The sequence below is a fragment of the Xenopus laevis genome, chromosome 9_10S, assembly GCF_017654675.1.
Source record: "Xenopus laevis strain J_2021 chromosome 9_10S, Xenopus_laevis_v10.1, whole genome shotgun sequence".
Lineage (NCBI taxonomy): Eukaryota > Metazoa > Chordata > Amphibia > Anura > Pipidae > Xenopus > Xenopus laevis.
The window spans coordinates 51,244,012-51,270,992 of record NC_054388.1 but is presented as its reverse complement, the minus strand read 5'-3'; the positions used below and the strand labels follow the sequence as shown (position 1 = coordinate 51,270,992).

General features: G+C 43.2%; 1 protein-coding gene across 2 annotated transcripts in view; it reads left to right on the top strand.

The window, feature by feature from the left end:
- Positions 1-26,981, top strand: part of marchf4.S (membrane associated ring-CH-type finger 4 S homeolog) — a 45,933-nt gene that overhangs the window by 15,814 nt on the left and 3,138 nt on the right. Inside the window, exons 2-3 of one of the 2 annotated variants that reach the window (XM_018238681.2) lie at positions 15,486-15,641; positions 16,886-17,078. In XM_018238681.2, the coding sequence (XP_018094170.1) occupies positions 15,486-15,641; positions 16,886-17,078 (349 nt within the window). Of the gene's footprint in view, positions 1-15,485; positions 15,648-16,885; positions 17,079-26,981 lie in introns of both variants that reach the window. The other variant, XM_041578675.1, reaches the window with a different exon arrangement.

Below are 26,981 nucleotides of genomic sequence, written 5' to 3'. Positions count from 1 at the left end.
GTCAATTTCTATAGGGTGAGTACCTAAAAGTCTTATAGGTTCCCTTTCTTCAGGTGTATTGCAGTTGTCATCAGAAGTAGGAAAATGTCCTTCATCAAATGAAACTTCTCCAAAGTCATTCCTAACAGGAGCAAGACGACTTGCATTCCATATGTGTCCATCAGACAGTTCATATGTGTATGGTCCTCGCTGGCGTCTCACTTCAAGTGGTGTAGTAAATTTAGATTGTGTCAGGCGCTACCTGGGATCGAACTCTGAACTTTAAACTTACAAGCTCCTGCATTTTCTTATTGAGCCACTGGAGACCTTTGGATTCTGTTTCTATTGGTATGATTAAAAACGTTCTACCTTTTACGTTTGCTCACCTCCTCCTCCTCCTCCTTCTTGCTCTACCAGGTGTTGGTAATATGTTAATTAAGGGACTTTATAAGCCTGTTACTAATGTTACTCCGGTGCTTGATCATTGAAGCTCCCAAGCTAGATCCTGCCTACTCCTTGTTCCTGTGACTCCTGATTCCTGTTTTGTTCCTGAGATTCCTGCCTTGTTCCCTGTGCCTTTGTTCTCTGCTACAGTTCCCCTTACCTGCTCTCTGTTTGATCTCCTGGTAATTGACCTCAGCTTGTTTACTGGACTACCCTCTGCCATCAGCCTGCCTCCGACCTCGGCCTGCCATACGGATTTGTTATTGCCTTCAGCCGGCCCCGACCTCAGCCTGTTTCTCGGACTTGCTTTATGGTTGCCTGCCCTTGACCACCAACCTGGTGTAAGAACTTATATTATTTATCTTTTGTTCATCTGTTATTTTGCCATACTTTTCATTATTAAAATACTATTCTGCATAACATGTTTCCGGCCTATCAAAACCTCAAATACCCGCTGTACTCGTGTTATACAGCACCAAGGCTCCTAACTACCAGCCACTCACCTGTGGCCAAGCCTGACGGAATGATCAAGCCATTTAATCAGGAGCCTGCTGGTGACACCTCTGCTGTACAGTCTGAACTACAACAATCTGCAGAATGGCTTTCCTCCATTAAAAGGTATGAGGGTGAAGATGATTCCTTTCATGATCTACTTGATTTGTGCAAGAAGTTTTCTATGGTTCCATTTGTCAAAGAAGCCCCTGATAATATGATAAGCAAGTTAATTATTCTGTTTCTTTTGGGAGGTAAGGCCTTGGAGTGGGCTGAGGCATGTATTGATGAAGAAGCTCATTTTTTAGAGGACCCCTGTTCCTTTCTATCTTTTCTAAAGGCAACATTCACCGGAGATTTGTGGCCAGTTATTTCCAATTTATTTTCTTCCAAGGATTCTTCTTCTGTTAAACAAACCAAGCCTTTCCAGCTCACCCCTCCTGTTCCAAGGTTTTCTAATTTTTGCTCCAAGTTACAAAGACCAAGTACCTGTCAACCTGTTACTACCTTTTCCTATGAAGATTCAGAGGTAGATGATTCTTTCCAAGTTGATTGGGGGAATATATCGGATGAGGAAGATTTGGAGAATTTCTCTATTGAAGAGGACTGTACAGATTTTTCTGATGAGGAAGATTGGGAAGATGTCGAATCGGATGAGGATGAAATACCTACCGCATTTACCACTAGGTTCAAGGGCCGATTAGTCTCCCAGTGTCAGCCTGTCTTCCACTCTCTACCTACTCCTCAGTCTGCTACCATGTCCGTTACCGATCCTGTATCAGCCTCTCTGAGTCTCAGGCCTGAACCTCAATTTGTTTCTTTTTCTAATATAACTGTGCCAGCTCCCCAGTCTTTTCCAGCCTTTGTGCCTGCATCCCAACGGCTGCCTCAACCTGTGCCACTGCCTGTTCCTGTGCCGGCTCCCCGAAAGCTGCCTGTTCCCGTGCCGGCTCCCCGAAAGCTGCCTCTGTCCATTCTCTTGCCAGCCCTCCAGTCTGCAGCCCCGGTGCCAGCCCTCCAGTCTGCAGCCCCGGTGCCAGCCCTCCCGTCTGCAGCCCCGGTGCCAGCGGTCCCGTCTGCAGCCCCGGTGCCAGCGGTCCCGTCTGCAGCTCCTGTGCCAGTACTTCAGCTTCCAGCCTCCGAGCCAGCAGCCTTGCCGCTTCCAGCAGCCTTGCCGCTTCCAGCCTCCGAGCCAGCAGCCTTGCCGCTTCCAGCCTCCGAGCCAGCAGCCTTGCCGGCTTCAGTCTGTGAGGACCTGTGTACTGTGGCCTCTGGGCCCAAGGACAAATCCACTTCTAGACCTGCCGTACCTGCTACGGGATCTGATAGTTCTGGTGCTCCAGAGTCTACCAGTCTTGTTGCTGTTCATGATGGTCTTTCTGTTGTCCTGGGCAAGCCACCACCTGTAATGGGTGCCTCTGCTGGTCCACCACCTGTAATGGGTGCCTCTGCTGGTCCGCCACCTGTAATGGGTGCCTCTGCTGGTCCGCCACCTGTAATGGGTGCCTCTGCTGGTCCGCCACCTGTAATGGGTGCTTCTGCTGGTCCGCCACCTGTAATGGGTGCCTCTGCTGGTCCGCCACCTGTAATGGGTGTCTCTGCTGGTCCGCCACCTGTAATGGGTGTCTCTGCTGGTCCGCCACCTGTAATGGGTGTCTCTGCTGGTCCGCCACCTGTAATGGGTGCCTCTGCTGGTCCGCCACCTGTAATGGGTGCCTCTGCTGGTCCGCCACCTGTAATGGGTGCCTCTGCTGGTCCGCCACCTGTAATGGGTGCCTTGGCTGATTCTTCTGCTCTGCTGGCTGACTTTGGCGACTCTTCTGATTTGGCTTCCGACTCTTCTGATTTGGCTTCCGACCCTGGCGACTCTTCTGATTTGGCTTCCGACCCTGGCGACTCTCCTGATCTGGCTTCCGACCCTGGCGACTCTCCTGATCTGGCTTCCGACCCTGGCGACTCTCCTGATCTGGCTTCCGACCCTGGCGACTCTCCTGTTACAGCTTCCAACCTGGCTGATGTTTCTGCTCTGGCTCCCATTTCTGGTAATTTATTTATCCTGTCTCCTGGCTCTGTCCATCCGTTGCTGTGGTACCAGTTCCTGGCAACTCTGGCTCATGTTCCTGTCAGCCCATCTGTTTTGGTTCCTTTTCTTGGTAGCGGTTCAAGTTCCTGGCAACTGTCCTGCAGTGGCTCATGTTTCTGCCATTCTACCGGTCCTGGCCCCTGATTTTGATGTTCCACAAGTTTTGCCATTTCCTCCACTTGGGTTATTTTTGGAGCAACTCTTTCTTTTTGTCTGTTTTTGTTCTAAGATTGAGTTTTTTCATATGTGCTTTTTCTTTATTTCAATTTATCCACATGCCACAATGTTCATGTTTCCTTGCCTTATTCACTATGTACTCTGCTAATCTTAACTATAATTTTCTGTTGGACAATATGTGGACTATAATCAAGAACTCTGCTAAAAGGAAGGTTCCACCAGATCCTGGGATCGCCCGGTGGTCGATCCTTGAGGGGGGGGGTAATGTCAGGAGCTACCTGGGATCGAACTCTGAACTTTACACTTACAAGCTCCTGCGTTTTCTTATTGAGCCACTGGAGACCTTTGGATTCTGTTTCTATTGGTATGATTAAAAACGTTCTACCTTTTACGTTTGCTCACCTCCTCCTCCTCCTTCTTGCTCTACCAGGTGTTGGTAATATGTTAATTAAGGGCCTTTATAAGCCTGTTACTAATGTTACTCCGGTGCTTGATCATTGAAGCTCCCAAGCTAGATCCTGCGTACTCCTCGTTCCTGTGATTCCTGCTTTGTTCCTGAGATTCCTGCCTTGTTCCCTGTGCCTTTGTTCTCTGCTACAGTTCCCCTTACCTGCTCTCTGTTTGATCTCCTGGTAATTGACCTCGGCTTGTTTACTGGACTACCCTCTGCCATCAGCCTGCCTCCGACCTCGGCCTGCCATACGGATTTGTTATTGCCTTCAGCCTGCCCCCGACCTCAGCCTGTTTCTCGGACTTGCTTTATGGTTGCCTGCCCTTGACCACCAACCTGGTGTAAGAACTTATATTATTTATCTTTTGTTCATCTGTTATTTTGCCATACTTTTCATTATTAAAATACTATTCTGCATAACATGTTTCCGGCCTATCAAAACCTCAAATACCCGCTGTACTCGTGTTATACAGCACCAAGGCTCCTAACTACCAGCCACTCACCTGTGGCCAAGCCTGACAGATTGTCCTTGTTTCAGTATTCCTGGTTTCTAAATTCTGACTAAAGATCTTGGCTGAAAGTGCTCTTCTCTTGCACCACGTTTTCTGTCAGTATAAGCCTTGCATTTGGCTTGTTAACGTTTGACAATGTCAGCAGTAGATGATTTTGTAGGTACAGTATTTTGTGGAAGTTTGATGTCTGCAACATGTAACAGTGCGCATCTGTCTGCCATGTAATTCAGCTGGAGTTGATTGGGTTGTTGCATAGCACGTTGCTCTGTAGCTATGTAGGAACTCTGTTGTAAATACTTTCCAAGATTTCCCAGTAAGATTTGCTGTCTGTAGTGCTTCTTTCAGATTTCTGTTGAATCGCTCGATTTCTCCATTTGCTTGTGGGTAATACACTGAAGATTTCCTATGCACAATATTCCTCTCTCTCAAAGGATTCAAACTCATATGAGACATACTGTGGTCCGCTGTCTGATATTAACTCCTTTGGATTACCTTCTCTGCTGAAGACTGTAGACAGAAATATTATTACTGTAGCTGATGTTATATGAGAAACAAATGCCATTTACTGTAATAGCCTATCAAGGTTATAGCAAATCTACAATCTATAGGAGCATCTGTAAAAGGACCCACAATATCAATAGCAAGTTTTTTCCCATGCTGAATCAGGAAATGGTACTGGCTGAAGTGGTGGTGTATGTGTGATAGCTGTTTTGTCATGATTCTGACAAGTAATACAAGAATGAATCGCAGTTACCACATCAGCGTCCATTGCTGGACACCAGTATAGTTGGCATAGTCATTGTCATTGTTTTGTACGTACAATTCCTTGATGACTCTCATGTGCATGTTGTATGAGCTTTTCGCTTTTCGCAAGATCTCTGGTACCAGTAAGCTGTGAGCTCCACAGACAACATAGCCATCAACTAAGGACAGTTCATGTCCGTATAGAAAGTACTATGTACACAGGATAACTCTTGTGCACAGTGATACCTACAGGCCATTTGTATAAACACCACATTATATGTACAGTATAATAGCACAGGACACATGACAAGAGCCTACTAGGGGTGATTTTGCTTTGGAACTGGTGATAACTAATAATACTGAATTAATAATACTGAATAATACTGAATTCATCTCTAGCAGTTGTGTGGGTGAACATTTAGAGAATAGTTCTCATATCATGGTCAGAGCTGTCAACCATAAAAGATTGCTGATCAGGTGAGATGTGGCACGGGCCAGTGCACCACCGCCAAATTTCTGGGTCCGCGGAAGTGATATATAAGTAAGTAACGTCAAGCACAGGATCTCTCCTGAAGCTGCAAAAACAGCATGCACATATTGCTCTGCGCAAGTCACTGAAATGGTCTGCGCATGTGCAGTAATCCAAAACGTTATCCTGCTTTGACATTCTGTGGTCATATTAAAGGGGTAAAACACTTTTCTGATGCAACATTTGTGCCAGGCCTGGACTGGCAATCTTTCAGTTTGGGCATTTGCTCGTGGGCTACTCCATTTATAGCTAAGTGGGCCAGGGGAACCCGGGGGCCACCAAATTGGAACCAAAGCTGCAAGCCACTGAATGGGAGCCGAAGCTGCAAGCCGCAAAGGAGAACAGAAGAAGCTGCTGTGAGAAGACCGCCTGTCAGATTTTAAAGGTAAGTTTCCACTGAACACCAATGGTCTTTTTTCCCCTTTAAATCCCTGGCCACCAAATTATTTTAACTTTTATTTGGGGTAGTGTTCCGACCACCAAATGTTTTTTTTTTTTTAATTTAAAGGGGGACCCTGGCCACCAAAGTTTTTTTTAACTTGGGGGGGAGGCTGGCCACCAACGTTTTGTTTTTTTTTAAGTTGGGAGGGAGCTGGTCACCAATTTTTTTTTTAACTTTTATTTGGGGGGTCCTGACCACAATTTTTTTTAAACTTGTAGGCAGAAGAGCTGGCCACCAATATCGCACAATTATATGTGGGCTGCTTTGATTTTTTTGCCAAGGCTGCTTTTCAGTGGCAGAATTACGGGCCCTGTGGGAGCCTCAGGCACGCGCAAATCCGGTCAAACGCTGCATCTGGAGGGGGGGGGGCAGGGGGCCTGGCTGCAAGTCTTAGACCTGGGTCCCATCAGTCATAGTTTCTTTACTTCTGCTTTTTATTCCCAGTCCAGCCCTGATTTGTGCTCCTATTTTTCTCTATTGGTGACTGGCAGGTATCTAGTTGGCATATGTACCACCATTTATCCATTGTGTCCAGTGTGAGGGAACCAGTCAATCAATTCTGGTTTATTACAGCACCAACTCCATGTGCAATATCTTTATCTTGTGTGTTGCAGGAAATTCACTGGCTGAGCCTCCCCAAGCCCTTGTTAAAATCCACCTATGGCTGCCTGGGGAAACACTAGCAATTGCCCCATATGCCACTGCCTTAAAGAGTCACAACCCTCGTGCTGAAGGTGCTGCACAGCTTATCCTGTCTCTCTGGCTGGTGACTTAATCAAGGTGCTGAGTGCTGAATCACAACCGGCTAAGCCGCAGTAATGAATGGTCAGTAATCTGGGGTCAGACACAGTGCAGGAATCTGCTGTCGCTGTGTCTGCAATATGCTGGGGGCATATTTGGGAGAGACGTGATGGACATGTAGAAGACTTGCCATCCAGGCCAGACTGCTCCCACACTTGCAACCACTATATACACACTATATATATATATATATATATATATATATATATATATATATATATATATATATATATATATATATATATATATATATACCAATAGTTTCCAGACCAGCACTGCACTCCCTTTAGTGAAAAAAATTAAATTTTTATTATTACATGGTATCTACTTCCAACGTTTCGGTCCCCATTGGGACCTTTTTCAAGGATGATTACATTTTTTTCACTAAAGGGAGTGCTGGTCTGGAAACTATTGGTGTATGCAAAAATTACCGTGCACCCCTCTATGCTATGACACCAACTTATTTTGCTATTCAAACTTGGCAACGCTTACTGCTCCTTCCCACAAGGGCTAGATCTGATGGGGCACACCTGAAAAGCAAAATATGAGTTAAAAAAAAAACCTTGCATCATGCATAATCATCTAAGTCTAAAGGTGGCATGCAGATATCTCTCCCTGATATGCTACCTTGAGGTGGGCGTTATCGGGCTGATCCGACAAGCATACAGGCAGGCAAACTGAGGACCGCATGAATGAACCCATGCAGTCCTCGGTCTGATGGAATTTAAACCTGGCCGATCGACATCTAGATGATCAGGGGAAGCCTGTCAGACAGGTCTGGAACTAAGGGTAGGCAGTAGAGGCAGCTGCCTAGGGTGTAACAATTGGGGGGTGTTGGGCAGGTACCCCTTCTGCCTACACCTAGACTGGACTCACCTGCCACTCAGCTCGGTGCGAGTGACGTCACTGTGCATGTGCGCAGGGGACGGGAAAAGGGGCGAGTTGGCTGCTGGGTTGTCTAGGGCACCCAGCAAGCCCGCCTCTGCTGTCAGAGGGCTCCATACACTGCCCAATAAGCTACAGGCTTAAGCTGGCCATAAATGCAAAGATAGAGCCTCCCCATACAAAAAAATCAACATCCACCTAAAGGGGTGCAAAACACCTGTGTACCCAGGCAGCCGCCTGTGTCCCAAGTGCAAGCTGCTCTGTTTTCACACAAACAACAAAAAATGGCAGCTTTGAATCCTTTTTTTTGCACTTTGCACCCTGCCGTCCTCTTTGTTGCTGAGCCCTAATATGTTTCTGCGCCTGAGATAACAGCAGTTTGCATCATGCTCATCCCATCACTAAGAATTGCCATCACAAAGAATGCATTCTTCCAACCTCGCGGGCTTTGTATTTTGCATAGAAAAAAGGTTAAGATAAAATTCATGCTTGACAATAAAAACATTTTGCAGGTAATGGAACCTTGGGACAAATAACTGCTTAAGAAATGTGCATTATACTTACATCTCATTTCACTATAAAAAAGAAGAATTTGGTTAGCGGAAAGTAACAAAAGGGGAACTGTATTCTAATCCGCCTGCTGTTATAATGAGACCATCTGTAACCATGTTCCCTATACCCCAACAAATTCCATTATTATAATATTGTTATTACCTGAGAGGGGAAACTTTCATTTGGCACAACTGTAACTCTTTCTTGGCTTCTGATTTACTGCAGACAAGGATAAGCAGGGAATGACATTGAGCATTTAGGGGCCACACAGATATTTGACCGTATTAGACAGAAAGCTTAAGACGCATCCAGAAACTTCTGATCATCTTGGATAACACTTTTGCATCTTTGGGACAAGAAACTGCTACCATGATGTCATCCATGTAGGCTACAGACCTGAGGAACACTGGCACCTGAGGAAGGATCAGATAGATCCGAAACATGTAGTGCTACCAAATAAATGATCACTTGATTGATGATATTGGTTCTCCAGAGTGGTGATTTGGATTTATGAAGACAAGGAGAAGTGGCGGCTCCTATGCTCTGTTTGAGGAACCTAACACAGTGAGGATAAAAAGAGGGTCCTTTACCTACACCTGATCTAACTACAGACCTGAGGGCCTGGCCATGGGGAATAGAGAGACCCTTTTTTCCAGTTGCCTTCAAACACCTTAAAGAAGAATTGATAGCAAAAATAAACAGTAAATAGCTTAGCACCCCTGTCTCACCCTTGCCCCAAACTCAAAGTTCTAACTATGCCACCTATTGAAGAGTTTGACCATATTATGGTATGCTCCAGGACACCTCCTGTGGGAATGACCTATTCTATTGCCCAGGTTGCACCTAACCTGATTACAACTGTTTGCCTCATGCCCCAGAACATTGCAAAGTGCACACCAGATAATCTCTAGCCCCACACTTGAGGCATCGCTACATAGAAACTAAAACCCCTTTTCCTTCCCTATGAAAAAAGAATTAGGCAGATCGTTTGGTACATTGTCTGCCACGAGTCTAACTTGTGTGCGCCAAACACCTGCCCAAACATTATCCTCATCATAGGTCTTTAACAATGGAGACAAAACCATGCACTAGTGCTGCAACCAAACCAAAATATCCTCCTGGGAAACTGCATCGTTTTTCATTATTGTAGTAAAGAGTTTGGTCATTGGAATGACAACTGAATTCTCCCAGTTTTGGTATCCTGATTCTTTTATCCTCCAGAAGTGATCTAAAGCCTCAGGCAACTTAAAGGTGATGTCATATTCTACCTCTGTTTGTCGAATTACAGCTGATGAATCAAATCACCCACCTGGCCAACTGATTCCAGCTCAGACAATGTAGAAACAGCTTGTTTGGTAGTACAGCCCTGGACTCTCCACTGCTCACAATCCACAGTCACACTACTGGGGAGTAATTTGGTAAATATGTAAGTCACTCTGCACAGTTGTTTTATGGTTTACTTTAAAGTCAGTCTGTATCACAGAAACATGTTTATTTCCAGGCACATTCACACTTACTGCTTTTCCCTGTGGTGTTCTTGGGGTCCCAACAGACCATGATACATAGCCTTGTATTTTCAGCCACATGGCTAGGCCCCAACACCTGGACCTCAGTTTTGTGAGTAGTCCGGGCTTGCTTCAGAAATCCAGAGAGCTCTTTGATACACCACTGCTTGTAGATTGGGTTGCCACCTGGCCAGTAAAAATAATGAGTGATCCCAATGTTATTAATAGGGAAAAGGGCATAAATATATAGGAAGGCCGGTATTATTTTCTGGAAAAGGTGGCAACCCTAAATGGAGATCAGATAGGGTCTGTGCCACTGTGACAGAATGCTCTGTTATAAAGATGGCTGGAATCTCAGTCATAAAGCAGGACAGGACTATTGCTTACAATGGGTAATCAAATAGAATCTGTATCACTATGACAGAATGCTAAACACACAATACTTTGCCATAACTTTTACTATATTAAAATAAATATTAAATACATAATAAATAGAAATAACAACCCCTTTCATAGATTTCCCTTTAAGAGACAGGGTTCCCACATGCTAGGATGAAGCAGGCAGCAGAAGGATACAGTAAAGTGATTTCTTCCCAGTCTGTTGTATCATTTAGCTTCTCACCGCTGTAGCAGAACAGCCCCCTTTGGTGTCTTGCTTTTTGCCTTGATTGCACTTAGAAAGATTCACGTTTATATTTCAGAATGGTCTAGCTCTATAACGAGATACAGTAATTGTGTGAGCTCTGTATGGACGATAAAGCAGTGTTTCCACTATCGCATAATGGGGCAGGTAGGAGATTTTTTAATGTAGCACTGACAATCTCATTGACTCATTAGAAGGGATTGAAAAGTATCGGCCAGAATTTGCCTTGGAACTCAGTGACCCCTCCCCCCTCCTGTGTTCTTTCCTCTGTCAGTCCTGTAGCTCTGTCCAAACCAGGGCCCATCTGCCATTATCCCCACTGCTAATATTGGCACCAACTCTTTAATAATATCCACTCCTGAAATGATGTTACAGAGACAACTCTATAAAGGAGAAACTAAAACACTACATTTTAGCCATGCCAACTTTGCCAGCATAAGGCCATCATAACTGGAAAAGGTTTTTCGAAGGGTTAAAGACAGAAGGAAAAATGGGATGTCTATAAAATGCTGCTAATTAAATGCACCTCAGTATATAAGTGTTGGTGTTGAGGTCGGTAATAAAAGACGTGCTTTTAAGGGCTCTTACTGACGAGCGGTTGAAGCTGCGCTCCCCTGTGTTCCGGTTTTCTGCGTTCAGCCGCAGGGGAGCGCAGGGGAACCTTCTTATGACTAACCACCAATGTTTTTTTTTTACCTTGTAAGGGGTCCCAGGACCCCAATGGTAATTTTTAACTTGTAAGGGGGGGCCTGGCTACCAATTTTCTAAAAAGTTTTCTATGGGGCCCCTGACGACCAATGTTTTTGGGGGGCCTGACCATGAGAGTTTTTTTTTTTTTTTTACTTTTATGGCCATCAATTTTTTTAACTTGTAGGGGGGCCAGGGCCACAATGGGTTTTTTTAATTTGTATGGGGGGCCTGACCATCATTGAGTTTTTAGTTGTATTGGTTGTTATGGTTTACTGCTCCTGGGCAAACTTAGTGCCTTTTATTACATATGGGGGTGTAACTTTAAATAACATGCAGCTATAGGGATCTCTTTACAGTCGCTCTTGAATGGCTGCTGTTTGTAGTCACAAATGATCAATAAGTGCTTCCAACTAATAATCATGTAGTGCATATTCCCTACTTTCAGGATGAAAACACCCCAGAGGTAGCATTCCCTGCTTTTGGTGCACAATCCCCACTGAAGTGAATCTCACAGGTCCCACGCTCCAAGGATCTCTCTATCCCTGAGCTTATCAGAGTCCCTTAGCTGGCGGTCTTGTCAGTGCAGGGTACTAACCCTCCTGGACTCCTCATCAGAGCCTCTGGCTGCTCACTCAATGACTCCTGATCCTGCATTTCACTCCTACAGTGACTATAATAGAACAGCCCTTGCACTTCACCTATTCTAGAACCTTACTTTGTTCCAGGCCCTATGCAGCACCACTGTACTTCTCAAGCAAGTGTGCAGCCCAAAAAGACTGAGCACATGGAACCTTCCCTTTTATAAAATAGAATAGTGACATCTAATGGCCAGTGGAAAAGAAGGAATTACCCTCGCACACCCTGGCTGTCCAATAGGTACGGATCCCCGGTGCTCGATGAAAGAAGATACAAATCAGCGTAGAAGAGCAGAAAATAACCGGCACAACTGGGTAATACTAGCAGGGAGAACCCTTGCTCGTTTATTGGGATGCAACATTTCAGGGTGTAACCTCTTTGTTAAGCTTGTGTATCTTGACCTGCAGTCACAATCCTGGCTTGATGCCATCATGACCTTTCAGTCAGTGCTAAGAGCACTACTGTCAATCTTAAGCTGCTGTCTACTTCTAACCTTATTGCTTCCATCTTGTCCTACTTGTCCCTAATGTGTCCTATTGTTTCCATCTTGACCTACTTTGACCTAGTGTCTCTATCTTGTCCTACTCTCTCTCTCTTTCCTTAATTGTCTCCATCTTGTCCTACTGTTTCCAACTTCTCCTGTTGTCTCCATTTTATCCTACTATCTCCATTTGTTCTGCTGTCTCTATTTTTTCCCCACTGTTTCCCTTACCACTTTGTATAATTTTAACCTGTGACAGACACCTTGTATTATTTATGCAGAGACGTGACCAACTGCTAAGCTTTGTTTACAAAACCTATTCCATCCCTCACATATGATGATTTTCAACAATTGAAATAGAAATGTATTAGATATTTAATTTCTAGAATACTTGTATATAGGCAGAACATTCTGGGCACACAATAGGCTTTACTTATATACTGTGCCATCTAAGGAAAACAATGTTCTGGGCACACAATAAGATAAGGAATATTCTGGGCACACAATAAGCTTTATATCATCATACTAAACTGAATAAGGGTAACAAATGTAAATCTGTGTTTTCCCACAATTGCTTTGCTTTCCTGGACACATTATCTCAGCTGATCTGACCTATTTCTGTTTGTATCGCTGGGAGAGGACCATGGGAGGCAGATTTCATTATTGCCGATATACAAACATTACATTGACCAAAGCAGCGGAATAAACACAGGGACAGTGTCTGCGATTTTCCTGTCACTTCTGCCTGCAGTCGCTTTCTCGTTCATTAACATGTCTAGCAGGGAGTCTGCTGGGGATGCGGCTAATTGTGCACTGGCCGGCTTCTTTCCATATAGACTTTTTAACTACTGAATGCAATGTGGTCATTATGGTTCTGCCCCTGCCCAAACCCAGACAGAAAATAGAATCGCTATTTAAAGCAACCATTGTTTATCAATTTTGTTTCTCTGCCTCTTAAAACAATGTAGCAAAAGTCCGCTATCCTCTGTCTGTTGATCAGTTGGCTTTTGCTATATTTTATTAGGAGTCAGAACCAAAAGTACAGAGAATATAAACAGCCTGACAGACACTGTAGGCAATTGCAATTACACATATGCATAACTGTTTTAATGTTGACTTAATAGATATTGTGAATTTGCTTAGAATTACATTATTCCCATCAGATAAGAGTTAAGGACCAAAGTAGTACTGTATCACCTACCTGCAGATATTGCCAGGCTGCCCCCTGGTGGTGGAAAGTGCAACTCACAGGCACACAGTAGGGTTACTTGTAAGTAGGGTTACATCAGTAACTTGTGTAAGAGCACAGGAAGGCTTGTTTATTAGTAGATACCTGTATATAATTATTGTTGGATACAGAGAGTGTGTCAGAGCTACATGATCATCTTTCTGACATTTGCCCTCATGTATGTTTGGGTCGCCCCCTTGAAAGCCAGACATCAGTCTTGAGAATGTATTTGTTGAAGCTGTGTTACTGGCCAACCTCAGGAAATAATGTAGGGGGGACACAGGAGGGGGCAGTTTTTGAAATTAAAGCTGGCTAAATGGCAGTGACATGTGAGTCATGATGGATAAGAAACCTGGCACCAGCTGCACTGTGCAGTGTCAGAAGGCACAGAGCAGGCGTTAAATGGATTCTGTTATGGGAAAACATGGAATCCGTTTTTTTAAAAGAGCAAAACATATTTTTTTATATTTAATTTTAAAATTTGACATGGGGATAGACATATTGTCTGTTTCCCAAGTGCCCCCAGGCATGTGATTTGTGCTCTGATAAACTTCAGTCACTCTTTACTGCTGTACTGCAAGTTGGAGTGATATCATGCCCCTCCCTATCCCCCAAGCAGCCTGACAACAGAACAATGGGAAGGTAACCAGATGACAGCTCTCTGACACGAGGTAACAGCTTCCTGTTAGATCTAAAATAAAGTAAAAATGCAAGTCCCTCTGCGACTCCTTCAGTCAGATTGAGTAGGAGAAACAACAGCCTGGCTGAAAGCAGTGCCATCATGAAGTGCTGGCTCTTTTTGATCGGGCAAAATGTCCTGAGATGGCTGCCTACACACCAATATTACAAGTAAAAAAATATATACTTCTTGGTTCAGGAATTACATTTTATATGATAGAATAAATTATTTGCAGTGTAAACCGTGTAATTTAGAAATAAAAACTCTTTAAAAGAGATACTGACACCAGAAATGTTAAAATCAGGAATCAAGTCCTGTTTTGCCCTAGAGTCTTTAATGGTGTATAAGTGAGCTCCTTACACTGAGCATGTGCTTTCCTGCTGCAGAGACATCGGCCCTGCTGAGAGTCTCAGGCTAATAAGTGTCCTCTGTGTTCCATGTGATATTTAGCTTGATAGCCAGAGTAATTGCCTGTGTGTGTGGAAATGTGCATTTTAAGGGGTGGAGACCATTCAATTTCCATTGATGTGAAGAACAGGGACCACAGACAGGTATCAGGCTGCAATAACTGGCACAGAAGCGCTACATGTCCCATTACCCTATGGAATTTTTACAATGGATCAAAGTGGGGCATCATTAGTCTTTGTCAGAACTTGCATCAAATTGGAGCAGGAGTTTTTATGGGCACAGCTTTTCTTGCATTAATAGCAACAAATTCAGAATACGTATAAAGTCGCCTGCCTGTGCGCAGCCTATAGAGACTTCACCTTGTCATTGGAGAAGTCTAAATAAAGTAGAGGGTGATACATTGTACCTGTCACAATGTGAGCGGCATGGGGGGGCGGCAGGCACACAGGAGGGAGCTGGGGATTTCTCTATTAATTACCAAACTGGTCCTGTCTGTGCGGCATTCACACTTGTAACCGTTTAAGCCATCTGGCGTCCCGCTGCTGCCTGGAACATCACTTTGCTGACACGGAAATTTCATGTAAAGATTTTTTAATTACCCCGTGCTGCAAATGGAAGCCTCTATTTCCCAGCTTTCAGCCGGAACAATCGTGGATAATTCATTATTCCTTGCTCACAGCTGACGGGGGGCTTATTAATGCCTTGCCCATCTTTTTTTTTTCTCTTTAATACATATATATTTTTGTGGATTTGTAGTTTCTAATAACTCTGTCAGTTTCTATATAATTAGGGCAAGAATTCTGACGGTGGAAATCCTCTAGGGGAAACGCATGGCAGGTAACAAGCAGCCGAGTTGGGACTGTTCACATTGGAGGAGCGGGGTTTAAAGGAGAAATTAAGTCTGAAGCTGGCTAGGAATTCTGCATTTTATATACTGAATTTACTGTACAAGACCTAAGGCCCTATAATCCACGTCTTTAAATCTGTCCCCCATCTTCTAATATTTTGTGTGTCAGTGGCACTGCACATGCTCAGGGTGCTCTGGGTTACACTTAGGGGTCGTTGGAAATGATTATAACATTAGTGAACTAATGCATCTGTCCATGTTGGATTGTGTCCTGCAGGGAGAGCTCCTGAGCCCATGTCGGTGTGACGGATCAGTTCGGTGCACTCACCAGCCATGCCTGATTAAATGGATTAGTGAGAGAGGATCATGGAGCTGTGAGCTTTGCTATTACAAGTACCACGTAATTGCCATTAGCACAAAGAACCCTCTTCAGGTAAAGGTATATAATTCCATTATATTATCTTTATTATGTATACTGCAGTATAGGACACTAATTTATTGCTCCACAGCACAGGGTATATGACTTTGCTTTCCCACCCATTTAGGGTTAGAATGTGGGTGCAGAGCAGTGAGAACTTCTTTGGACTTCTTTGGGTTTGGCCAAATAGAAGGCAACTCTTCACCAGGTGCATATGGGCCCTAAATGCCTTCCTCTCTCTTTCTCTCTCTGCCTTAGGCGCTCAACTACATTTTGTATATCTCAAACCTGGGCTCAATCTTTCTTTCTATGTACAACTAGTAATAAATGGCACACATGATGCCACTGGGTTCCCAGTAGGCCCAATTAAACTCAAACTGCAATAATAACGTGACAACTGCCAGCGGGCGGAAGTATCTTAGATGTTCCAATAGTAATTTGATTTGACCTTCAGAGACCCAAGTCTGTTTCCTACATGGTCCGGCATTGCAACATCTTTTGGATTTGTCATCTAACAGTGACACAGCAAACACCCCATCCAATTTAGGTGCCAATGGCTAATGGTCTTTTTGATGATCCCTCACTAAATGTAGAATATGGCGGTCTCCCAAATTGCAGCACACCTTGCAACCATCACACTTAACAGGGATGGGAAGTATTCATACAAGAAGCTAAAGATGTAAAATCTCGGTCATTTCCTCTATCTTCTAATTGCTCCATTTCTTCCAAATCCGTACCTGCCGTTTTGTCTGTAGCCTGAGACTGTCAGTGAATTTACTAAACCCTTTCCTTTGATCCAGTTTGTTGGGTTCAAAATGATCTGCCATTACATATAACAGTGTCCAATCTGCCCAACTATATGTGATCACTCATTTGTCCTGTGGTTTAATGATTTACATCATCAGAAATCCCAATAGGACTGTTCAGCTAAGACGTGACTGTTGAAGGAAGTTATTGCGGTGGCATTGACATTAGGCTTCATTTGTTATTCATCTTTTTTGTGGTTTTAAAAATTTCCCTCCTCTGTGTCCAGGCTGTTGGCTGAGGTCAACGTGCCCATAAATCTGAATGCAGTCTGACTGCACAACTGAATTTCTTATTCATATATTTTCATTCACACTGTTGCCTGGTTGCTGGTGACATAGTGGGCTTTGCAGTTGTGTAGTAACCGTAACAGAACGGACCATGTGTGTAATAGGCCAATATTCTCCTCTCAGACTAATGTAGGCCCCACCCTGTGCCTGTTTATGTTCACTCAGTGGCAAGCCATCTCCCTGACTGTCATCGAGAAGGTGCAGATTGCAGCGGCCATCTTGGGCTCCCTCTTCCTTATTGCCAGTATATCTTGGCTCATCTGGTCGACCTTCAGCCCCTCGGCAAAATGGCAGCGCCAGGACTTGCTGTTTCAGATCTGCTATGGAATGTACGGCTTCATGGACATTGTCTGTATTGGTAAGTGGTATAGAAGAGATGTACAGAGATCACTGTACAATGCAAAAACACACAGTCATTTTTACTTTTATTTGTCATCTTCCTGACAAACCAAAGCTTGGGGGAGAATACAGGGAATTGTCCGAGGCTAGTGCTTGTCATTGAAGAGGTTACACATAATTGAGTCTCATGAAGACTAGGGATGCACTGAATCCACCATGCATTTTTGTGGCCCAACAAATTTCCTGTTAGCGCTCAAATTTTCTTGAGACAGCCCTGCATATTTGTAACGAGGAGGGTGAGGAAGATGCAAATGCTATGAGGGGATGATGGTCACAGTGGAAGTTGTGCTGCAAGGTCCCTGGAATAGGATGGGGTTCTCTGGTAGGTCCCAGGTATCCCATTCTTACACATGATTTCTTACATCTAGATGTGTTTTATCTGCCTGTTATACAAAGAAAATCAAATCTAAGTGGACATTACACTGTAATTTGGGTAAGCTGTGACTGTATAGGTGTGAGTTCTATTATCTGGAATGCTTGGGACCTGGGGTTTTCCCAAGTATCATTGTGTTGTCTCTGTCTTGCCCTACTGTTTCATTATTCCCTACTATGTCTATCTTGATCTTTCTCTAGTCTTGCTGCTGTCTTCATGATGTCCTTCTCTCTCCATTTTGCCATACTATGTCCAACTAATCCTACTGTCTCCATCTTGCCCTTTTGTCTCAGTCTTGCACTATTGTCTTCATTTTGCCCTTCTGTCTCCAATTATCAGGTTTTACTGTCACTATCTTGTCATATTGTCTTCATAATTTCCTTCTGTTTCAATTTTGTCTCACTGTCTCAATCATGCAATAATGTCTCCAACTTGCCATACCGTCTCAATCTTGTCCTTACCATTTATTATATGTCCAACCTTTATTTGTTGTCTTCATTTTGCCTTGTTGTCTCCATCTTGTTTTACTGTCACTAACTTGCCTTATTGTCTCCATCTTGCCATGCTGTCTCTATCTTGCCTTACTGTCTCCACCTTGCCCTACTCTCTTATGTTTCTCTAGTGTCTTATTTTATTGTCTTCATCTTCCCCTGCTGTCTCCATGTTTCCGTACTGTCTCCATATTTCCCTACTGTCTCCATGTAGCTGTACTGTTTTTAATTTGTCCTGCTGTCTCCAATGTTTCGAACTGTCCTATCTTACCCAACTGTCTCTGTCTTGTCCTATTGTATTCAGCTTGCCCTACTGTCTCTTATCAGAATAGATTTATGCAGTCATCATGTACAATACACAGTCCTATTATTACAGAGAAAAAAATATCCTAAATGAAGAGTTGCTTGTTTAACTGGGACCCATTTGGAACTGAGATGACTGTATTTTGTAGCTTTTACAGATAATAAATTCTACAACTTTACACTTATTTCCCAGCAACAGAATCAGTGCTAGAATGTCAAACCTAAGGCAACTGAAGCATTTTGTGTGTTTTGTGTTGAATAAGAGCAGCAAGCAGCCCTGATTAACCAATGCACAAACTTTGCTCCCTCATTGGTAATGTCTCATCTTCTAAAACTGATCCAGTCCTTTGAATATTTTCCCAGCACAGAAGGAAATAGTCTGTGAATTATCTGAGGAGTGAGGGCTTGCTAACAGCATGAGGCTTCTCTGTGCAGCAAAGAGTGACTTCTGTCGGTACCAATGGCACATATTGGGCAGGAGAATGATACTGCCTGGAGACTTTATTCCTCCTTTTATTATTGTATATAAGTTTTTCTGTGGGAATAGTCCTCGTGTTCTATTATCATCCTTTTATCCTATGTGCCTATTAGCTGGTCAACACCATCAAAAACGGTTAATTGGCATAATTATTATTATTTATTATTTACATTTATTTATATAGTGCCAGCATATTTCACAGCACTGTAAAGTGAATGTGTTTATACAACTAAATCACATTAATTACATACATAGAACATATGGAGTTACATACATCACAACCAATACCGGTACAAAAGGTGAGGAAGGCCCTGTGCAAAGGAGCTTACAATCTAAGGGGAAGGGAATAAGAAACAAGGTGTGGGAGTGGGAAGGATCAGAATTTAGTGAGTGAGAGATGTAGTACTGTATGTGGTATTGCATTGGGTAGTTAAGCAGAGTGAGGGTAGGCTTCTCTAAAGAAGTGCGTTTTAAGAGATCTTTTGAAAGCAGAAAGGTTGGGAGAAAGTCAGACAGACCGTGGGAGAGAATTCCAGAGGAGGGATGCAGCCATTGCAAAGTCTTGAATGCGAGCATGTGAGGAGGTAAAAAGGAGGAGAAAAGAGTTGAGTAGCAGGTCAGTAGAGGAGCATAGCAAGTGGTTGGGTGAGTATATAGCGATGAGATCAGAGATGTAGGGTAGGGGGAGTTATAAAGTGCTTTGAATGTCAGGGTAAAATTAAATTTGAATTTTATTCTGAAAGGTAGCGGAAGCCAGTGTAGGGAATGGCAGGGTGGTGTGGCAGAGGAGGAGCAGTTGCTGAGGTTTATGAGTCTCGCAGCAGTGTTCATTATGGACTGGAGAGGTGACAGTCTCTGGAGGGGTAGGCCAATTAAAAGAGAGTTACAGTAGTCTAGACGTGATATGATGAGAGAGTGAATAAGAATTTTGGCAGCATCTTGGGTGATAAATGATCGTTCTTGGATATGTTCCTTAGGTGGAAGTGACATGATTTAATAAGTGACTGGATATGAGGAGTGAAGGACAGGGCTGAATCGAGGATAACCCCATGTCACCGGGCCTGGGGAGATGGGGTGATAGTGGAATTGTTAGTTATTATGGATACTTCTGGGATGTTAATGGTGTTAGTTGGTGGGAAGAGAATAATTTCTATTTACAGAGGTTTAATTTAAGGTAGCGACATCCAAGTAGAGATAGCGGACAGGCAGGAGAAGACTCGAGTTAGGAGTTCTGGGTTGAGATCAGGAGAGGAGAGATACATCTGAGTGTCAACAGCATAGGGGTGGTAGTGGAAACCATACGAGTTTATTAGTTGCCGGGGGAGGAAGTATAGAGGGAGAATAATAAGGACAGAGCCTTGAGGATCCCCAACAGAAATAGGAAGGGGAGAAGATGCTACTCATTGTAGGAGACACTGAAGGAACAATTAGTGAGGTAAGAAGAGAACCAGGACAGGGCCTTGTCATGAAGGCCAAGTGAATGGAGGGACTGGAGAAGAAGAGGAAGGCCCTGTCCACAGTGTCAAAATGCAGCAGAGAGATCAAGCTGTATTAGTAGTGAGAAGTGATTGTTGGCTTAAGATGTTTAAAAGGTCGTTAGTTAGTTGGGTTAGGGAAGTTTCAGTGGAGTGTTGTTGCTTAAAACCAGATTGTAGGGGGTCCAGCAGGTTATTGTGAGAGACGAATGAGGTTAGTTAGTTGTAGACTAGGCGCTCAAGTAGTTTAGAGATGAAAGGTAGCAGAGAGATAGGCCGGAGGTTATCAAGATTGGAGGGATCAAGGGTTTTTTTAGAATGGGGGTGACAAGAGTATGTTTTAGTTGAGAAGGAAAGATTCCCATTGAGCGCTAGTTATTAAATAGATGAGTTAAGGCTTTGATTAGACAGGGATTGGTATTGTGGAGAAGTTTTGAAGGAATAGGAGGAGAGGGCAGGTGGTAAGGTGAGAAGAGCCAACAGTTTTGAGAAGGAGCACAGGAGAGACTGGGGAGTGTGGAGGGAGGGTAATGGAAGTCTAGGGGGGGTGAAAAAAAAATTCCAATAACCATTCAGAACCAAATTTGCTATTTTTTTCTGAACCAGAAAATAGAGAGGGACAGACAAACACTGCTTCCAATAGCAATTACATTTACACATAACCAGTTCTGGACTGGGATTCAAAATAAACCCTCACATTTCAGTTACAAAGATGCCCAAACAGCTTTCCACCAGCCCAACAAATAGTGAATGTCTACGGCATCTTATAGCAGCCCCACAGATTGCCAGCCTAGGCCTGCACATAGAGCACTTCCATTAGCTGACCAACCCTGTTGATATTGCAGAATAAGAGGAATGGAGCCCTATAGTTAGCTAGATAGGCTGCACAGCACTACTCTGGCTAAGGGAAGCTTTGGAGCCAATGTTGAGCTAATGGCCCAGTACCAGCCACAAGCATTTTACCACTAAGCATTTATAATTTTCATCTGATCCGCAGTCCAACTCATGGCCTCCGAAACAGAACATAATCCCATATATATTTATGAACTCGGAATAAAACTGCTTTTGGCCAGCGCCCATTTCAATTATAAATGCTCTAAAATACCATTTCAGTGTTTTTAGATTGAAGAGGCCAAACACAATTAAATTGGCATTAGCAGTCTTGTAGTGATTTCTGTAGCCCTCCAGTTGTATCTAAACTATACCTCCCAGCATCCCTTGACAGCCTGGAGGGATAATGGCTGGACATTGCGACCCTGAAGACTATCCAACTGTACAACCACGCACATAAAATAAAAATGCAAATTGCCTTTTCTAACACCCGCCTATTGGCATAAGACCTGCATGGCTAGAAAATCAAACCTTCATTCCTCTTCCTCCCAGACCATTAATATGTGGTGAGGGCTTTCCTTTTAGGCAAGGGTTGGCAGAGACAACCATAATAGTGCGTGCTGTTTCCAGGGACTAGCAAGCCAAGGGAGTATAATATCCATTGGCAGCCGTATAAGGTTATTATACCATGAAACAGTGTCACAAGTCTGATCTGGCACAGTCCAGGCCAGTACACTTGGCCTAAATTATGGCATTATATTATTTAGTTAAGCATGTTCATGAGAGTGCAAGCTGTACCCAACTGCACATATCGCATATCTGCATGCCGGGCAAGAAATCATCTACATAAATAATACAGAATTGAAAAATTACATTTATTTCTCCCTATTTTTTGCTAAGTGGATGCAGGGAAGTGTGAGGTCTGGAGTCTGAAATTCTGCAGGCACACAGGGGACTGTCACATTAATTTCTAGCATTATTGCCTGTAAAACGATCTTGTGTGTATCCTCAGGATCAGGATTTTAATTTCTTGCGGTTTTTTAAATGATTATATGTATATACATATATATACAGTATATTGTACAAGTTGGAGGGGATATATCCTGGATGGCAGGCAGTGGCGTAACTAAATGTTGCTGGGCCCCACAGCAAATTAATTCTAGGGCCCCCAACATATCCAGTGTTTGTCCTGTTTTAACAATATATGTTGAAATTGCTCATCAATGAGAGCCTCATGGGGCCCCCTGTACCTCCTGGGCCCCCCTGCAGCTGCAGGGTCTGCTTCCTCTGTAGTTACGCCCCTGATGGCAGGTATATATCGCTCCATTCTTTTAGGTTTTGAGCCATCCTTTTAAGAGTCACCCCTTTAAGAGACACCAGAGGGTTAACCAGCCAAAGTGTGGACTGGGCATCCAAGGGGTGTTTAAGGGAGTGAGCAGCAGGTGAAGGAAAGAGGGAGCAGGAGCTGCCTTGTACTTCACCTGCTGAACTTACTGAGACCAGAGTGTTTGGGTCTGATAGCAACTGGGATATTTTGCTGCTGTGATATTCACCTGTGGGGTTCCCTAAGAGACCAGCCTGTTTAGTCTCCTTGGGTACTGGACACTAGAACTGCTGAAGTAAACTATTTGTTTTATCTTGGACTTGTGTTGCTGAATCCAAGCCTATTTTAGCTTTACTGCTGCTGCTGAAAAAGAGCTTTTGAGATGAAAAATAAATGGACTGTTTTTCCTTCACTCTGGAGTGGCTGGCATTTATGGTGCAAATCCCGGTGTTAACCCCCTCCCCAAACTTCACAACTTATATTTGCCTATTGTCACCGTCTTTCTTATGTACAGTTTCCTTCACTATAACCACCATTTACATATGTCTCCATTTTTCCAAATTGCTTCCATCCTCTCTAAGTATCTCCATCTAGTTCTACTATATACTATACTATATATACTAATATATACTTTATATATATATATATACAGTCTCTATCATGTCCTACAGTTTACATATTGCTTTTATCTTCCCAAAGAGTCTCCATCTTGCTCTATTGTATCCATATTTTCCTACTGCCCTGCTTTCTCTGTCTTGCCTTATAACTTCATTTTTCCCTCCAGAGTCCATCTTGCCCTACTGTCTCATTCTTGTTTTCTTATGTCCATCTTGCCCTACGTTTCCATCTTGTTTTACTGCCCTTTTGTGTCCCTCTTGCCCTACTGTTGTTTTCTTTCTTTACTATGCTTGGAACAGCATGACAGGTAGCCCCATTTGCATAGACAGAGAGAGCTTTGTGGTCGATATTGGTTATATTATTTTTTTGCTCTGCTAAATAGAAATATCCCTTTATTTAAGTGAGGCAGAAATGAGTCAGACACAAAGCACACCATTTCCATAAAAATGATGTTGGGGGAAGAGAGGTAACCTCTTTCCTGGCACACGGTGCTGCATAAACCCAATATCATGGAATTGCTTAAAACTGACTTCCCTAATTGATTCCCTGTCCTTCCAGTTGGAGCCTCAACTGTTACTTAATCTGTAAAAACCATACCAGCCAAGGAATTTCTACCTCCTACATCAACACCTACAATTGAGCTATCCAACTGCTTACTGCTTCTATGTGGAGGGTCTGTAAGCTTTTTGTTTCTGGGCTGGATCATAAAATGTCATATGCAGCCATCTGTGGAGCCTATAGGTAAGCCAGGGCCATTAAAAACAGCCACAGTAAATTTTCATCCAGGTTTGTTAATCAACTGGCCTCTACTACAGTGTTTCAGGTGTCAAAACCATCAGTGCAGAGAAGATAAAGCAGTGTCAGGCTTTCATATTTATACAAATACCTCTAACACCAGGGTAACACCAACTGTATAATGAATGTATATTTGGAGTTACATTTTCTCTCAACATATAGTTTTTGAGTGGATTTGTCCTCTAATTTAAACAATCATATCAATAAGCATGAGCTATGGAAAATACACAGCAACAGCAATATGAAGGTAAAGTTTCCCTTTAAATACAGGCAGGCTTCGCATGAATATAATGTAGGAAATTCAGCATTGAGTCCTGTGTGGTTGCACCTGCCAAGGCTTGCAGCTGCAGTACAAAGTAGTGCTTCTGGGTTTTGAAAATTGATTGATTGATGCAGCATTGTCTTTTTTTTTCAGGCAAGGTTTAAGAAGTGAGAATCCTGGCCCCAGTCCAGTGCTTGGGTGCACGCGTGGGGTTGCAGAATCTGAAAATTCCCATAAAAGGATCTTTAAATGAGTAACAATGTATCCAGGAACCTGAACTCTAGCGTAACTAGATATTATTGGGCCCCACAGAAAATTATTTTTCAGACCCCCAAAGTATCTAGAGGTTGATTAGTTTTACCAAAATTTATTGAAATTGTATATGAATTAGGGCCTCATGTGGCTCCTATGCCTCCTGGGCCCCCCCTGCAGCCGCAGGGTCTGCTTCCTCTGTAGTTACAACCCTGAACCTGAACTACTTCACTTAGGAATAAAAACTAGGATAAAAGTGGGGCCAGTTACTGGCCCCTAGTTGTATAGTGATGAGCTGTCTCTGTGCTGCTCTGCGGCATGTGCTGGCACTATATATTATAAGTAAAGAGAAATTATTAGTAAGAATATAGAAATTAAATCTGGGAGTTGGTTTTTATTTCCTCTTCAATCCAGTCTCTGTTCTCGTGATCAGATCATTTTAAACGGGATATTGACCCCCTATTGAAAGAACTGAGCAGCTTTCCAGTATACACCCATTAAATAGGTTCAACCCTCAAAAAGTATGTAAATAAGTGATTACTGCACTTTTGCAACCGACTATTTCATTTTTGTGGTTTGCAAGACATTAGCACTTCATACACTGTGAATGAGTCTGAAGCAACATTGCCACCTGCTGGTCATTTCAGCTAGCAAAGTTACATAGCTCCAAAATGAAGTTAAGAATAAGTAACTGCAAATTCTCTTTTAAAATGTCTCTCCGCCAAACTCCCAGACCAGAGAGTTACGCCATCCAACCCACCCCCCTCTGCCTCCAGTTTAAAGCTGATAGCGTCTCTCCAGCTGTTTATGTTGCCGTGTCTCTTCCAGATTAAACATTGCAGCCCTTTTCCAAAAAAGCGACAGATGTTAATGACTTTGCCCAGCAAGCATGTGAGCAGTTTGCAGGCCAAGTTATGGCCGTCGGTCAGTATTGCTCACAGGAGCCCAATAAAAATAATGTCTATCATAATCATATGGCCATCTGATTCATTCAGCCATGTTCCAAGTGATGATTATTGGCTTCTGTGAATCAGCAGTACTGTAATGTATTCTAATATAATGTGCCCCCTACAGGTATAGAGATATTCTGGGCACACAATAAGCTACAATATACAGATATACAGAGATGGAATGCTCTGACACACAATAAGCTATACCCACATACTCTACTGTCTATTTAAAGGACAAATAAATGGCAAGCAATCCTATTAGCCACCTCTTGCACCAGGAGGATCTGGAAGTATATGGGGGTTATGATAACACATTACAAATCTTTTCAATTACCTTAGAAACACAGGTGTATTTATGACCAATAAGTTAGTGTTTCTGATTGCCATCCCCGCCACCCCCCTTCCCTAAGCTCCTCTCTTGGGAAAAGCAATAATTATTTTCCCAAAGACATATTTATTTTGAGCTTTTAATTTGGATCTGACATCTTTGGGAATAATGGTTTAACCTTTTAACACCAAACAAAATAAAAAAAATGATTACAGCTCGGAGCGAAGCGGCTGTAACTCCCAGTTTTGAATTGAGCTGTGTCCAATCTATTTGGGATTGAATTTAGCCATGCACTTGTAGCTATTTGTAGCTATAAAGGCCCAATGCAGTTTTATCCGCCACGTTTAATAAAATGATTTCCCTGGTGCTGGTTCTGTAGAAAAACATTTAGGAATTACCAGTTTTAAAATCCTGTTGCGCTATATGAAAGGGCAAGGCCATGCTTAGTAACAGCAGTATCAGGGCCAAGCTAAATAGGGAAGTCTGACCTATTAGTTGCTGTAGTTGGGGAAACGCTACTATAAACAAGGTAACGCACTAAAAGGCAGCGTGTTGGGAGCTTCCTTAACTGAGAAGGATCTATTGGTTTTTGTAGATAAAGAGTTGTCTAATTTTAGACCGGGCGCCCTAGTCAACCCGACTGCTCAGGCTGCTTACCCCATGCACGCTCACGAACGAGACTGTGCATGTGCAAAAGCACAATCGTGTGCGTGCACACATGTGCAGTAGCGGAGGGAAGGGCATGGGGAGTGTGGGGAGAGCGACAGGAGGGTTTTAGGGGAGCAAATAAAGTACTGTCTTGCATAAAAAAAGGGCGTTAACTCTAGTGCAGTTTTGGGCTCCAGTCCTTAAGAAGCATATAAATGAGCTGGAGAGAGTGCAGAGATGTGCAACTAAAATGGTGAAGGGAAAGGAAGACTTAAATTATGAGGGTAGACTGTCAAGGTTGGTGTTGTTTTCTCTGGAGAAAAAGATTCTTGCGAGGGGACATGATTACACTTTATAACTACATTAGAGGGCATTATAGACAAATAGCGGGAGATCTATTCTTCCATAAAATGGATCACAGCACCAGAGGCCCCAACTTCAGACTAGAGGATAAGAACTTTCATTTGAACCAATGCAGGTGGTTCTTCATAGTCAGGACAGTGAGGTTGTGGAATGCACTTCCGGGTGATGTTGTGATGGCCGATTCTGTTGATGTCTTTAAGAATGGCTTGGATGATTTCAATGGCTTGGATGATTTCATGGACAAGCATAAAATCCAAGGCTATTGTGATACTAAAATCTACAGTCTATATATATATATATATATATATATATATACATTGTTATAAATAGTTAAAGTGGGTGTCTCCATCTTGTCATACTGTCTCCATCTT